This window comes from Cottoperca gobio, chromosome 3 (assembly GCF_900634415.1).
Source record: "Cottoperca gobio chromosome 3, fCotGob3.1, whole genome shotgun sequence".
NCBI classification, from domain to species: Eukaryota; Metazoa; Chordata; class Actinopteri; order Perciformes; family Bovichtidae; genus Cottoperca; species Cottoperca gobio.
The window spans coordinates 8,148,114-8,164,556 of record NC_041357.1 but is presented as its reverse complement, the minus strand read 5'-3'; the positions used below and the strand labels follow the sequence as shown (position 1 = coordinate 8,164,556).

Below are 16,443 nucleotides of genomic sequence, written 5' to 3'. Positions count from 1 at the left end.
TGGTCGCCTGGTTCTGAAAAAAAAGCAGCCTTTCTGTTTCTGTTACAGTTGTATTTCTTGGCTCGATGAAAAGATAAAAAATGAAAATCCTACTCCTGTAATTTATAATTAATTTATCAGCATTTTTCTGCCATTGTTGACATATGCCAGAATATTTTTATGATTTATGAGAACTTCTTATGATGAACTTTTAGCTTAACATAATACTTTTAATTAGCAGTCACTTTATTTGATTGTTTCTTTGTTTCTAGGTCCCGCCGAGCACATTCTGTGAGGTTTGGGTACGAGATGCAGAGTATGTCAACAACCAGTGTGTTGCGCTGGCTGCCTACGTGGCTTCTTGCCACAAATTCAACATCTGCATTGAGTGGAGGACTCCAGATTACTGCCGTAAGATTTCTGTCTGCCTTGTACAGAGCCTTAAATTACTGTGTCTCTACCATGGGGCAATCCCAACACTCCTGTTACAAGATCTGGTTAAATATCTCTCACATTCATGTTAGTTTTCTTGGATCTGTTGAGAATTTACATGTTATCATTGTTATTAGTACATGGAGTTTGGTGACATCAATTTGAAATTAAGCAGACATTGAATCACTCGTAATAACGGGCCTAACTAAACACATGTGTGGGTGTGCAGGGTCCTTAAGGCAGTGTGTAGTTCATGAAATATAACAAAAACTTACTTACAATGATGGTGTGCTTTGCTACATTAATTTTCTAGACTCAGCACAATCCAGAATTATTCATACCACCTCGGACAAGTCTGTAACCCTAATTTAGGAGAAATGCGATTACATTTTTATTATAATTCTAAATGATTCAATATTATTTACACAATATTATCATGTGTACATTATTAACCTGATATCAATATTTCGTCGTTTAAATATCATGGTTATCGTCAATACTAGTATATCAGGACATCCCTAATTTCACTTTTACCTTTTAAAATAAAGTCTAAATGAAAGGGTCACGTTTGTATCTCTTCCTGCAGCCTTCCTGTGTCCCGACACTCTGCGGTATCAGGCCTGTCTGCCGACCTGCACGTCTCAGTCCTGCCCCAACCATGACTTTGACTCGGACCCGGATCAGTGTTCAGGTCTGACTGAGGGCTGCGTGTGCCCAGAGGGAACGCTCCTCCACCGGCCGTACTCCGCCCTTTGCATCTCGCCTGAGAAGTGTGGTAAGAACCCACTCCACCTGTCTGTAGAGGAGGAGGTCTCGAATTGGAAGCCATAACATTAGATATTGGTGGCATGAGATTGTTTAGTAAACCTGGAAAATACATACCATAATTATCAGTCTGTTAATAATTATTTTTTAATCACAAAAGTTCACATGCACTTCGAGTAGATACTTGAAACTACAAAACCGCAAATTAGTGTTGCAGAATCAAAAACATATTTTGAAATTTGTTAGCAATGTTTTATATAATAACAGTCTTAGTGCTCGAAGTTTGCTTCTGTACTGTAAGCTCATTATCAATGAACTAGAAATCATGGCTGTGTGTGTGTGTGTGTGTGTGTGTGTGTGTGTGTGTGTGTGTGTGTGCGCGCGCGTGTGCGCACGTGTGTCTGCAGCCTGCACTGACAGCTCCGGTGTTCCTCGTGCATATGGCGAGGTGTGGAAAGCCTCCAAAGACGCCTGCTGCATGTACCGCTGCGACAACGACATCATCGTCCCCATTGAGTACAACTGCTCCAACATTGTGGCGCCGCTGTGCCATCGAGCAGGGGAGGTGATCATCAGCCTGGCCGACGACACCAGCTGCTGCCCGCAGAAAGTCTGTGGTGAGACCACCAGGGTTTCAGGGACTTAGTTTAAAATCTGCCAGTGAACAGCAAATCTGAGGCTCATTGCATGTCTTTTTATTAAATTGTTTGCAGTGTGCAACCAGAGCTTGTGTGACATGCTCCCTCCAGAGTGTAAATACGGGGAGAAGCTGGTGTCATACTACAAACAAGACTCCTGCTGTCCGGACTACGTCTGTGGTGAGTTTCCTCTCTGATTAGGCGAAAACAATCTTAATAATCATTATAAGTTCCTTAAATAGTTTTCTTTCATCTGCATCTATCAGTTGATTGATTGATCGAGGATAATGTTTCTGTTTGTTGTTGTAATACTAGTTTTGGCCACAAGAGGCTGAAGTGCACAACTACCTCATTCCTGTTTCCTTCAGTCAGTTTTCATTTCTCCACACAGACTAAACACAAGGTACATACTGTATATTGTGTGTAAGCAAGTTATGGAACATTACTGTCATGTAATTATTTTGGCTAGAAAAATAATAACTAATATTTAGAATGGAGTAGTGGTGCAATTCAGCCTCTTGTGGCCAGAAATCAGTATTGCAACAACAAACACGTGGAAGAATTATAGTAACAAACCTTTTTTTCTCTGAGTTCTAGAAAAGCGCTATACAAGTCTAATGTATTATTATTATTATTATTATTATTATTATTATTATTATTATTATTATTATTATTATTATTATTTATTCTTATTATTATTATTATTATTAAATACACAGCTTCATTAGTATCTGTACTGAAAGCAAAACAAGTTAAACATTTTCCTACCAGCTCCTCCAAAGCTCATTCAATTCATTAAAACTATGTCTTGGCATAGAGCAGTAACTTCCTGAAGCCTCTGCTGGTTGCCTCATGGTGACATGAAACTCCATAAAGTCGCTGTGTCTGAGATCGTTAGAAAAGCACATTACCCACCTGTAAAAAACAACAACTTATTGTTATTACATTTTGTTTCATGTACGAAATATAACGTGTTAATTTAATAGCTATAGAGGCTTTTTTTTAACCTTTGGACAGTCAGGCTCGCTGTTTAACACCATTTCTATTATTAATGCCAAGCTAAGCTAATTGTCTCCAGCATCATATTCAATGCACAGAATGTAATGCAAGATAGCAAATAAAGTTATTTCTTAAAATGCGAAACTATTCCTTTAATGTTTTTTGCATTACAGAGTGTGATCCTGAACTCTGTGAGTCGGACGTTCCCACCTGCAGAGAGGACCAGAGTCTGATCGCCACCAGGGCCGACGGCAGCTGCTGTCTCGCTTACATCTGCAGTCAGTTCAAAAATTAACTCCCATCTTCTGTGTCTTATTCAACCATCAGTGAAACATCAGTAGGTTAACTTAAAGCCATTATTGTGATGAATGAAGTGTGTGTTTTTCTGCAGTGTGTTCTTCCTGCCTGGAGATGCCTCCTCTCTGTCAGGATGGCGAGGTGCTGACGGTGGACAGTAACACCACGGACCGCTGCTGCCCCGCCTACCAATGTGGTCAGAGAACACACACTTTGTGATTTCTTTATTAAGTAACCAAGATCAAATATTGCCAAATAGGTTTTCACATACAATGTATTTGCTTTGGTGTTTTGGTGTATAACAATAAACATAATAAGAGAAAATAAAAGATAAAAGCAAATACTGGAACAATATTTGAAAAACATATATATGTACAATATATCTGTTTTTCAATGAAAGAGTTGTTCAGTGTTCAGTGCAGGAATATGCAAAATATTCAGGTTCAGTTCATAAGTTTAATAAAAATTACCAACTGAACCTTTAACGTAATACATAGAGAAGATGTGGAGACTTAATATTAATGTATCGCAGCATTTTTAATACAGGTAGATCACTTGGACCTGGTCAGTTTTAAAGTAGCTCGCAAGCCAAAACAGTGTGGGCACCCCTGGTTTAGTGTATATGGGAAGGGATGAGAGTGTCTGGTTTTGCTCTAATGCAGCGCTCCCCAACCTTTTTGCACCACGGACCGGTTTCATGCAAGACAATTTAAACAACATAGACAACATAACACATAATGTGCAAAACATATCATTTAATTATTCCATATATAATGTAAATGTAATTATTCCATTTTATATTATGCACTTTATTTCATTTTTCAAAATAAAATGTCCTGCAGACAAAAAAAGTTTTATTCTTTCTGTGCGGCCCAGTACCAAATGATCCACGTTGGGGACCCCTGCTCTAATGCATACAGCTGAAAAAAACTATGAATTCATAAATGATGTTTGTGTGTGTGTGTGTGTGTGTGTGTGTGTGTGTGTGTGTGTGTGTGTGTGTGTGTGTGTGTGTGTGCAGTGTGTGAGCCCTACAGGTGTCCTGAGCTTGGTTGTCCTGTTGGGATGTCAGTGGTGTCCTGTGTCCAGTCCGGGTCGCTGCTGTCCAAACCAAACATGTGGTATGGCTCCTAAAAATCTCACACAAAAAAGCACACCTCACTCTCCTTTGATTTAGTAAGAGATTAAGATCCACTTTTAAAAAGGTTTTAAAAAGGTTTCAAATAGGACTTGGCACTTTGGGTTTACGATGACGTAGAACTTTAAAGCATAAACGCAGCTGAAATGTGAAGATGATGACCCTTCATGTTTTTTATTTTCAGAGTGTACCTGTGAAAAGATCACCTCCCCAAAATGTGGCCTGGTACGTCATGACTTTTAATAATTAGTCCGTCTGTTTGGACATCTAATGATACATTTTATATGATGTATAGGACTCACTGCGTCAGTTTGATATTTATATTCTCTTGTTCTCTGGTTTTTGGTGACTTTAATGTTTCAGCATTATTTAGTTTTTTTTGTGTCATTTGTGAAGTATTTCTGTTTATCAGTGTCCCTGGTTCTCTGTGTGTTTTCAATGTATTTTCTGTGTGTATGTGACCCTGGTTCTGTTCTCTTTGTGTTCTGTAGGGAGAGGCCGCCCAGCTGGACCGGGCCTTCCTGTCTGACCCACAGAACCAGTGCGCCTGCAAAAGATACAAGTGTGGTGAGAACTGCTGGGGAGGGTTGCTGGTTCAAATTCAATAAACTTAATATTTCCAAAAAACATTGAAATTGATTTCCAATTAACAGGGATAGAAATACAGAAATAAATAATAATTTGAATAAAAAGCAAAAAATTCTGACTTTTAAATGAAAGATAATGTGAATTTAATTGTGCCATCAGACCTGTACACCGTACGCTCTGACCTTGTATCTGTGTGTGTGTGGGGGTGTGTGTGTGCGTGTACAGTGCGCGAGGCGGTGTGTGTGTTCGGCGAGCGTGGCGTGTTGCGGCCGGGTCAGACTCTGGTGGAGCACCGCGACGATGGCTTGTGTCAGAGCAGGCAGTGCAGCCGCATCCTCGACCTGGCAAGCGGCTTTCACCTCCTGCGCACCAACAGCATCAACTGCTCCGCCCACTGCCAACCAGTAAGACCACACACACACACACACACACACACACACACACACACACAGATTAGATTAGTTGAGAAAATAATCGGCAGATTATTCCATATTTATAATACTTGTAAATAGTCTCAATGTCTAATCTCAAGCAAAACTCTTCCTGGAAAGTAGAAACTGGACGGACTTTTAATTTAGTTTCTGTTTTTAAGATAAACATTCATCGATCCCCAGCGTTTGTTGCAGCAGCACAAAGACATACATAAATATTCATGAATAAAGAGTCCATCCATCCATCGTCTACCGCTTATCCGGGATCGGGTCGCGGGGGCAGCAGTTCCAGTAAAGAACCCCAATCTTCCCTTCTCCGGGCCACATCCTCCAGCTCCGACTGGGGGATCCTGAGGCGTTCCCAGGCCAGTGAGGAGATATAATCTCTCCACCGAGTCCTGGGTCTTCCCCGGGGTCTCCTCCCAGCTGGACGTGCCTGGAACACCTCCCTAGGGAGGCGCCCAGGTGGCATCCTTACTAGATGCCCGAACCACCTCAACTGGCTCCTTTCAACGTAAAGGAGCAGCGGCTCTACTCCGAGTCTCTCACGGATGGCTGAGCTTCTCACCCTATCTCTAAGGGAGACGCCAGCCACCCGTCTGAGAAAACCCATTTCGGCCGCTTGTACCCGTGATCTCGTTCTTTCGGTCATGACCCAGCCTTCATGACCATAGGTGAGGGTAGGAACGAAGATCGACCGGTAGATTGAGAGCTTTGCCTTCTGGCTCAGCTCTCTTTTCGTCACAACGGTGCGGTAAAGTGACTGTAATACCGCCCCCGCTGCTCCGATTCTCCGGCCAATCTCTCGCTCCATTGTCCCCTCACTCGCGAACAAGACCCCGAGGTACTTGAACTCCTTCACTTGGGGTAATGGCTCATTCCCTACCCGGAGTAGACAATCTACCGGTTTCCTGCTGAGAGCCATGGCCTCAGATTTGGAGGTGCGGATCCTCATCCCAACCGCTTCACACTCGGCTGCGAACCGATCCAGTGACTGTTGAAGGTCACAGACCGATGATGCCATAAGGACCACATCATCTGCAAAGAGCAGCGATGAGATCCTCAGGTCACCGAACTGCAACCCCTCTCCTCCACGACTACGCCTCGATATCCTATCCATGAAAATCACGAACAGGATTGGTGATAAAGCGCAGCCCTGGCGGAGGCCAACATTCACGGGAAACGAGTCCGACTTACTGCCGAGTATCCGGACACAACTCTCGCTTTGGGCGTACAGGGATTGGATGGCCCTCAAAAGTGACCCCCTCACCCCATACTCCCGCAGCACCTCCCACAGTATCACCCGGGGGACCCGGTCATACGCCTTCTCCAGATCCACAAAACACATGTAGACCGGATGGGCGTACTCCCAGGCCCCCTCCAGGATCCTTGCGAGAGTGAAGAGTTGGTCCGTTGTTCCACGACCAGGACGGAATCCGCATTGTTCCTCTTCAATCAGAGGTTCGACTACCGGCCGAACCCTCCTTTACAGTACCTTGGAGTAGACTTTACCAGGGAGGCTGAGAAGTGTGATACCCCTGTAGTTGGCACACACTCTCTGGTCCCCCTTTTTAAATAGGGGAACCACCACCCCGGTCTGCCAACCCCTAGGCACTGTCCCAGACTTCCACGCAATGTTGACGAGGCGTGTCAACCAAGACAGCCCCTCAACACCCAAAGCCTTCAGCATTTCTGGACGGATCTCATCAACCCCTGTGGCTTTGCCACTGTGGAGTTGTTTGACTACCTCAGTGACTTCCATCAGGGAAATTGACGATGATCCCCCATCAGCTTCCAGCTCTGCCTCAACCATAGAGGGCGTGTTAGTCGGATTCAGGAGTTCCTCAAAGTGCTCCTTCCAGCGGCCGATAACCTTCTCAGTTGAAGTCAGCAGGGTCCCACCCTTGCTGTACACAGCATGGATGGTCCCCTCCTGAGGTGCCGGATGGTTTTCCAGAAGCACCTTGGTGCCGACCGAAAGTCCTTCTCCATAGCTTCTCCGAACTTCTCCCACACCCGCTGCTTTGCCTCTGACACGGCAGAAGCTGCCGCCCTTCTAGTCCTTCGATACCCTGCAACTGTTTCCGGAGTCCTCCCGGATAACATAACCCGGAAGGACTCCTTCTTCAGTCGGACGGCTTCCCTGACCACCGGGGTCCACCACGGTGTTCGAGGGTTACCGCCCCTTGAGGCACCTAAGACCTTGAGACCACAGCTCATCACCGCAGCTTCAGCAATAGAGGTTTTGAACATCGCCCACTCAGGTTCAATGCCCCCAACCTCCACAGGGATGGCTGAAAAGCTCCGCCGGAGGTGTGAGTTAAAGATCCCCAGGACAGGGGCTTCCTCCAGACGTTCCCAGTTCACCCGCACTACCCGTTTGGGTTTACCAGGTCTGTCCAGAGTCTTCCCCCACCCCTTGATCCAACTCACCACCAGATGGTGATCAGTCGACAGCTCCGCCCCTCTCTTCACCCGAGTGTCCAAAACATGCGGCCTCAGGTCAGATGATACGATTACGAAATCGATCATTGACCTTTGGCCTAGGGTGCTCTGGTACCACGTGCACTTATGAGCATCCTTATGTTTGAACATGGTGTTTGGTATGGCCATTCCATGGCTAGCACAAAAGTCCAACAACAAACGACCGTTCGGGTTTAGATCAGGGAGGCCCTTCCTCCCAATCACGCCTCTCCAGGTGTCTCCATCGTTTCGCACGTGTGCGTTGAAGTCTCCCAGCAAGACTACGGAGTCCCCTACTGGAGCCCCCTGCAGGGCTCCATTCAGGGTCTCCAAGAAGGCCGAATACTCAGAACTGCGGTTTGGGGCATAGGCACAAACAACAGTCAGAGTTTTCCCCCCCATAACCCGAAGGCGCAGGGAGGCGACCCTCTCGTCCACCGGGATAAACTCCAACGTAGCGGCGCTCAGCCGGGGGCTAGTGAGTATCCCCACCCCGGCCCGACGCCTCACACCTTGGGCAACTCCGGAGAAGAATAGAGTCCAACCCCTATCCAGGAGTACGGTTCCAGAGCCAAGACTGTGCGTGGAGGTAAGCCCCACCAGATCCAACTGGTAGCGATCCACCTCCCGCACTAGTTCCGGCTCCTTCCCCCACAGAGAGGTGACGTTCCACGTCCCCAGAGCCAGTCCTCTGCTGCCCGGGTCTGGTCCGCCGAGGTCCCTGACCATCACTGCCACCCATGTGACAGCGCACCCGACCCCAGCGGTTTTTCCCATGAGTGGTGGGCCCACAGGATGGATGGATGGGAGGCACCACGTAGCTTCTTCGGGCTGTGCCCGACCGGGCTCCGTGGCAAACCCGGCCACCAGGCGCTCGCTGTCGGGCCCTCCCTCTGGGCCTGGCTCCAGACGGGGGCCCCGGGCTTCCTCCGGGCAGGGTCTCTCCTTTCCTTTCCCTTTCTTTCATGAAGTCGTTTTTGAACCATTCTTAGTCTGGCCCCTCACCTGAGACCAATTTGCCTTGGGAGACCCTACCAGGAGCACTAGGCTCCAGACAACACAGCTCTCAGGTTCATAGGGACACACAAACCTCTCCACCACGATAAGGTGATGGTTCCCAGAGAGGATGAATAAAGAGTGATATAAAGAAATAATAAAAGGTATATAAAACTAAGACTATAATAAAACCTAGAAACTATACAAGAGCATTTGGAGACAATTGATTTAATAGATTCAAATTAATTCAGATAATTTATTCACTAATCAAAGATAGATGTCACAAAATGACCAAAGATGATTTGGTCACCTCAACATGTAACGCTATACCTTGATTCACTTAGACAGAACTAATAAAGATGATGACAGACCACATCTGGTAATCTTAACAACAGCTCTCATACCAGTGGGAGAAAAACACACACACACCTTTTGAAAATTGTGTTTTTTTATCGTTTCACAAAATGTATCTTGTGTTTGTTTCAGAATCAGATCTACGTCCCTCCAAAGGACCAGACGACGTGCTGTGGCGTTTGTAAGAATATTTCCTGCATTTACGAACACGAGAACGGGACGACAGTTCTTTATAAGGTAGGAAGTCAAGGAATTATGCAATAATTATATATTAACAGTAATACTGAATATTTTATATTTATTTATATTCTCTCATATAATCTGTAGTTTTAACCGAGAAACTTTACCAAAGTGAGTCTGCGACAAAGAACATCTTGAACATCTCGTCATTCAAAAGAAATATCTTAACTCCAGGTCCACCTTCTAGCTTTTTCCAGAGCTTTTAATTGCATCTCAGAGTCTTCATCAGCAGATAGATTTATCAGTTGTTATTATGTGACCTAAGTATCAAACTTTAGCCATTTGTCATCACAACTCAGCGATCTCCAAGATAACTGAACAAACTATCTGCTGACAAAGACCATGAGTTGCAGTTGAAAGCTAGTAGTAAGTGAACCTTGAGTTAAAATATATTTTTTGGTAAACTTCCATTGTGAGGGTGCCCAGGTAGCTCACCTAATAGAGCACAGCAGCCCAGGTTCAAATCCGACCCGTGGCCCTTTCATTAGAGGAACTTCCATTCTGGGACTGAATTTGGCAACTCCTGATTTTATTTATTGCTTTTTTTCTCATTTCTTGTGACTTGTTAGGAGTGTTTTTTGTTTGTTTGCTTGTTTGTTTTGAAGAATAATATGGAAAAGACTGAACGTTCAGGCTTTGTTAAAACACAACAATGTGACATTAGTCGTTATACCCCATATATGATATGGCATATTCTAATACAATATTGATTATTTTGAAAGAATTTCAATTTGGTAATTTATCATTAATTACCACTAGATGAATATTGATATTACCACTCTGTATGATCATTTTCAGAAACATATTTTTGTTCATCTTGTCAACAGTGAGCCATAACACAGATGGATTGTTTGATCTTGAATTTAAAAAGTAATCTCAGGTTTGTTAAGATAATAATAAAATGGTGTACTGCCAACGATCTTGGCTCAACAAGTCTTAGATGATACCCAAATGTGGTTTTAGTCTCTGTTGGATCGGTAGTATTAGTAGAATTAGTAGTACTGTACTACATAAGTTGTGGTTGTTGATGCTGCCAATGTGTTTTCAGCCGGGGAAGTCCTGGGTATCAAACTGCATGAAGTTTGACTGCACAGACACTCTGTCTGGACCCACGCTCATCTCCTACTCCTTCAGCTGCCCACCATTCAACGAAACAGAGTGTATGAAGGTCAGCATGCAGCAATACACAGACACACACACACACACACACACACACACACACACACACACGCACACACGCACACACGCACACACACTATTATATAACAAGGGAGAATTTTGGTTCTCAAAAGTTTCAGAGCATGTTAAGTTGAACAAATATGATTTATGAAAGAAAAATAACAACACATGTATTCTGATGCTTGGAAGGCAATCAAAGGTTTGCAAGATTTATACAAACAGCAACAACATAGACAGAGTTTGAAAGAAAAGATAAACAAGTGATATGTCAGTCATATCTAAAATATGACGAGGCCTATATTGATCTTAAATTAATATTGCGTGAAAGATGGCAAGTTTCAGAAAAGGTTTGAGAACAGCTGATTGTTGACAAGATTTTTCAGGCGATAAATGCAGCATACCCCAGATTGTAGTCTGACATATTGAATATTTGCACGAAATAGCAGCCATCGGGAACTTAAATAAAATAATATCATCTTTGAAAACCAAACTCTGGTCCAAAGACAGAGGGTTTCGCACAAAAAGGACTTTCTTTATATTTCTTAACACTTTGACTCTGCAGATTGGTGGAACCGTTGTAAGCTACATGGACGGATGCTGCAAGACATGTGAGTATCTGATCTGAGCGTAGCAGCAGTTCTGTAGTTAGTGTAGAGCTGTAGGCTGCAGCTGACACTGAAGAGCGCCTTCACCTGCCGCTCAACATGTTTCCAACATGTTTGCCCTTCAGTCAGACCAAAATCTTCAAACACATTGAAAAATTTATTCTAGCTGTTGTTTTCCGTTATTATTGTCAGATGTTTATTCAGATTTGAGAAATATGTCAGTGTGCTTTTCAGTGAATTCAGTAAAAAATGGCAACCAATATCTTTTTAAAAGTGCCAAATGATGGAAGGAGCAGTCACTGAAAAGCATCTGATCAAATGCAAGTGGGTTTGTGGTTTATGTGCTGCAGCTTACCATCATGTACCAATCCCACCAGGTACTGGATTCTCTCTGTTCCCTTTCCCCGTTAGCCCCCTGACTCCCACAGTTAACACAAACTGTGAACGAGGTACCAAAACAACAAGGCTTGTCAGTGCCATTGTTGATATTCAACAATGTACTCCCTCCCAAGAAAAATTAAATAATGATAAAACACACAGGATGTCTGACCGCAACCTACCAGAAGCGTCCTCTCAACTGCCGTCTCATTTCAAATAACAATCAATAGCATAAAGCCAAACTATGCTACCAAAACTATTTTTTAATGGGGATTTTACACCTGAAAGGAGGCTGGGACACAATCCTTTATGTAGGCCAAAAATGATGTCACACTTGAGAGGACAGTAACAAGGATTTAAACTCGCTCCTCCCTGTGGATCACGTACATGTTCAGTACACGACAGCTAAACTCTTTCCCCATTTAGCACTGTCTGGGCAGTGCATTGTTGATTGCCAACAATGTACTGTTGGTAGTGGCCCAGTAGTCGGGCTTAGACGTCTGCATGTGTCAGTAGATGCTGATGTGGGTTGGTGTCGGGGCCTGTATGTCATGTAGCTGCTGTAAAAAATCTGCATGCTGCTCCACCTCGGCTGCTGTGCTGCCCCGCTACTAGGGAGAGCTGTGTGGGAAACTGAAGCTGCTATGTGAGGCATTTTACCATCAAAGAATCATCAGCGCAAACAATCGTCTGCCTATTTATTTAAAAACACTAATAATAAGATAATAGAGTTGCAAAATGGAACAGCTATTTTGAGTATCCAGCGTTCATGAAGTAAAGTTTTCTGCATAGACAGCGGTAGGACGTTCAAGAAATGAAAAATCTCCTGGTTCAAGCATCAGAACAAAATATGTAAAAAAAGATGTAAAACTGTAAGAAACATCCAAATATCAAGCTGTAAGTTTGTTGGTACTGCTAAGGTTACACTTGATATTTAACCAGCAAGTTTAAATAAGATTACTTCTGGGTCGATATTAGACGAATTGTGTAGCTATGATGCTGCGTTCTGTTCTCATTCTAAATTGACTACAGCTGGGGTCTGTTTAATCAAATTTGCAAAATACAACCTGCTCATTGCAATAAAAGATAATTTCCTCTCGTTCAATTTGACATATTTCATCAATCAAAACAAACAGCGTATTTGCAACCCCTGCCTTAGCATGTGAGAGCTCTATAGCAAATGTATCTGCCTTTCGTGAGCTGATCCAAATAGAATAAAACAATAAAATAGGAAAAACAATAGAAAAAGAACAAGAACAAGGTGAGATAAAAAGTCTAACTCAATTATATTTACAAGGAAGATATATAGTTACGTATATACATATATATATATATATATATATATATATATATATATATATATATATATATATATATATTACTGTATATACATGCAGTATCCACACAACATTTGTGCAATATGTGAGATGTCAACGTAACATATTGTAAAACACAAGACCATAACAAAACAAAATTGTAATCTTTCAAATGTTTATGTTGAACATTTCTCCAATTTTGCTATATTATCACTAACTGGTTGTTCGTTGTAACCAGATAAAGACCTTCCATGAGTCACAATGAAGAAAAAATAGTTGTAATACTCTAATACAATTATTATAAATGATTCTATAATGAAATATTACTGTGATAGATTACTTACTCTGAAAGATTGTTTGTAATCCAAGAGCAAACAGATCAAAAGATTTCCTTGTGGTGGCAGATGGTGAAAGGAGTGAAATGTGACCTTAATGTGGAACAAGACTAGATGCCACACATAGCTGCTTTAAGTTTGTGCTCAGGGTTTTTGTTTTTTTATGTTTATTTTAAATGCCTAAAAAGTTGACGGAACATGTTTACAGAAACTGTCTTTTTGTTTCATAAATGTAATTTATTTACACATTTCTAAAGTTGTTTCAAATATTTGTTTGAAGCCATGTTGTGTACACGATAAATGCATGAATGATCTCATCATCCCTTTTTATTTTTTAAAATATTTTAGTTTTGTCTCATTTGGAAGAAGCTTCATTTGTCTCTCCTCCCTGACTTTCTAACTAAATAAAGCTTGTATATATGGATTTCTTTCCTTCATATCCAAGTCATCCATCCACCAAAGCAGCTTAACAGCTTGCGCATGATACACAGCCTTTTTCTTTTCGCACTTCCTCCTCCCCTTCCTGGTGTTTGCTGCGTCTCGACATGCAGCAGTTCAGATGTTTTGTTGGGTATATCTGGTGGACTTCCAACTGATTTGGTTTGTTGTCGTGCAAACAGGCAAAGAAGACGGGAAGTCGTGTCAGAAGGTGACAGTGAGGATGACGATCAGGAAGAACGACTGTCGCAGCAACAGACCGGTATGCTTTGTGACTTTTGTGAAAATTGTGTTTAATGAATTCTGAACATAACACAAATACATTTCTAAGTATACCACACAGTGGTGAGGACAAGTAGCAATACTATTGTGTAAATGTTACACAGACTATTAAATGTCCTGTTTCAGAATAATGTACATTATATTATTAGACTGTAATTATTGATGCAATAATGTCTTCATCACTTTTTTGTTGCAGCTGATAAAGGTGGGGCTAAGACAGTTTGTGAGAGAAAGTAGTATGTCATCTGCAAACAAACTTAACTTGAAATTACAAGAGAGTAAAATAATGCAAACTATCCTGTCCTGTCAAGCCTCCTGTCGCCAAGTAAACAAACCCAAAGAAATTATTCAGTTCATCTTAATTGACAATTTGTTGCCATGGGCAAAACTTGGTTACACATTTATAAAATAAATTATTAGAGCACAGAAATAGAAGTCCCAGAAAATGTTAATATTCTCTTTTGCTCATGTAAAGTAAATGGACTTTTTTGACTCTTTTCCTTTTGTGTGAACAGCAGACATTCAATATACAGCAGATTAAAAAACAACAACAGAAAGCAACGAGTTGATGATGATGTTTATAAAGAATTACTTCTACTTTTATCGAGTTTGCTGGTTCTTTTTGCAGCCCTGCTGCCTTCTGTACTGAATCTTTGTGTCCTGCAGGTGAACATTGTGTCATGCGATGGGAAGTGTCCGTCCGCCAGCATCTACAACTACAACATCAACACCTACGCGCGCTTCTGCAAGTGCTGCAGGGAGACGGGGCTGCAGCGGCGCGCCGTGCAGCTCTACTGCACCGGCAACGCCACCTGGGTCAGCTACACCATCCAGGAGCCCACCGACTGCTCCTGCCAGTGGTCCTAAACACACACATACTACACTGATACGCACACAGTGTTTAGATGTACATCCTCTAAAACCACAAAACAAAGAAGAAGAAGAGGAAGAAGAAACACATCAGCAATGTTGCTTTAGGATGTTGTGAGAGTGAAATACTGAGCTGTGATTGTCTGGATTGCGTAACTGACGCTCTCGCTCTTCCATTTATTGTTCTGCAGCCTCTGCTGGTAGGGAGGTGGTACTGCAGGGCAGCTGCACACTACAGGGCACTGAAGGTGACCTTTGACCTCATATATTTACCCTCTTGTCACAAAAGACAAGAGTGGCCTACTTATGACGTCACCCCATGATGAGTTTTGTTAGTCATTTATGAGAATTTGGATTCACCAGAAGAACATTTTTATTACTTAAGTTGATTAAAAGTTGTTCAGTGTATCATTTTCACATCAGTCTAGAAAAGTTGTATGACTATCCTTTATTATACGTTTACTGGAACCAATGAGAGCATGCTGGAGCCGACTGGTAGCCTCTAATTCACACCAGTGCTAATAATACAGCAAAACTCAGCAGGAATGGTCAAATTTCCCATCAGACCCATTTCTTTCATACCTTCCCATCCCCACCGACAATCTTTATAAATAAACATGCCGCAAAGACCCAAAACATTCTGCTTTACTGCACTGCTGCACTGCCACCTCCCTGTCAGCATGTAGAGAAAAAGTAAATGTTTAGCAAAGAAAAAAGTAAGTTGATCTCTTGTTTTGAGTGGGAGCTACTGTATCTGCTCGTCTCCTCAGCTTCTCTGCTGCCATGACTGTAAAGTAAAAGTTATTAAAAACACAAGATTTAGAAAAAAGAGGGTTGTGATACAAAGTTTCAGGAGACGAACCTTGACATCGTCTCGGCTTGGTTCAGTCCATCATTGTTTGGAGATTCATATTTTACCCAGAATTTCTCATGTTGTGACTTGTTTTTGTAAATAACTTTACTTTTTTAAATGATTTGCAATATCAAATTCTTAGATATTTTACTTTTAGAAAGACAACAATAAACTGTATATTCAGTGATGTGAACTATACTTCATATAATCAACACTAGTGAGGTGTATAACTGATTTTAATCCAGCTGTACGTGGAGCACTTTATTTATTTATTGGAGTTTGATAGAGCACAGCCGTTCTGATTTCTATGGATGACAACATGGAGAGAAGAGAAGCATTAGGCCCAACTGAAGAACCAACAAACAGGATTTCAATTTTTTATTTGGTTTTATTCCCGATTACAGATTATATTAGGAGAGCGTTATTGAGGTTTCTCTCTGGACTAAACTCTTAATGTGTTTGTTCACATCAAACAGACCCACCTGGATAGATGAGTTAAAGAGGATTTGTATCATACAAATGTACATTCGCATTTTCAATAAATATTTCCTTTGGAAAAACTAAAACCTTTTCTTCCTCTGTTCATTAGATAGGAAGATAGTGTGTAGTAAAGATTATGTTATTTATATTATTGTTATATTAGGCTCCCATTTTCACTTCTTTTTTTTTCTGGCTCAGGTGTGTTAAAGGGATCGGTTGTATGAGGCATTTGACCGACAGTAGATGGCGGTAAACACGGCCCCAGTTTGGAGAAGCAGACAGGAACATCAGCACTGAAACAAAGTAATGTACTGCTGTGGACGGGGCAGCAGAGAAACGTATTTTAGCCACCTAAAAGAAAGGGCTAAAAATATCAATATCAGTTTA

The 16,443-nt window shown here is 42.1% G+C and overlaps 1 protein-coding gene across 1 annotated transcript in view; it reads left to right on the top strand.

Annotated features, from left to right (window-relative positions):
• Positions 1–16,120, top strand: part of otog (otogelin) — a 56,915-nt gene extending 40,795 nt beyond the window's left edge. The window contains 16 exon segments of the mRNA XM_029425320.1: positions 252–390; positions 998–1,186; positions 1,584–1,793; positions 1,890–1,994; positions 2,987–3,091; positions 3,205–3,306; positions 4,132–4,190; positions 4,192–4,231; positions 4,433–4,473; positions 4,740–4,815; positions 5,062–5,240; positions 9,213–9,317; positions 10,369–10,488; positions 11,062–11,107; positions 13,754–13,833; positions 14,520–16,120. Coding sequence (XP_029281180.1) covers positions 252–390; positions 998–1,186; positions 1,584–1,793; positions 1,890–1,994; positions 2,987–3,091; positions 3,205–3,306; positions 4,132–4,190; positions 4,192–4,231; positions 4,433–4,473; positions 4,740–4,815; positions 5,062–5,240; positions 9,213–9,317; positions 10,369–10,488; positions 11,062–11,107; positions 13,754–13,833; positions 14,520–14,720 — 1,797 coding nt within the window. The 3' untranslated portion in view covers positions 14,721–16,120.
• Positions 16,121–16,443: the final 323 nt, after the last annotated feature.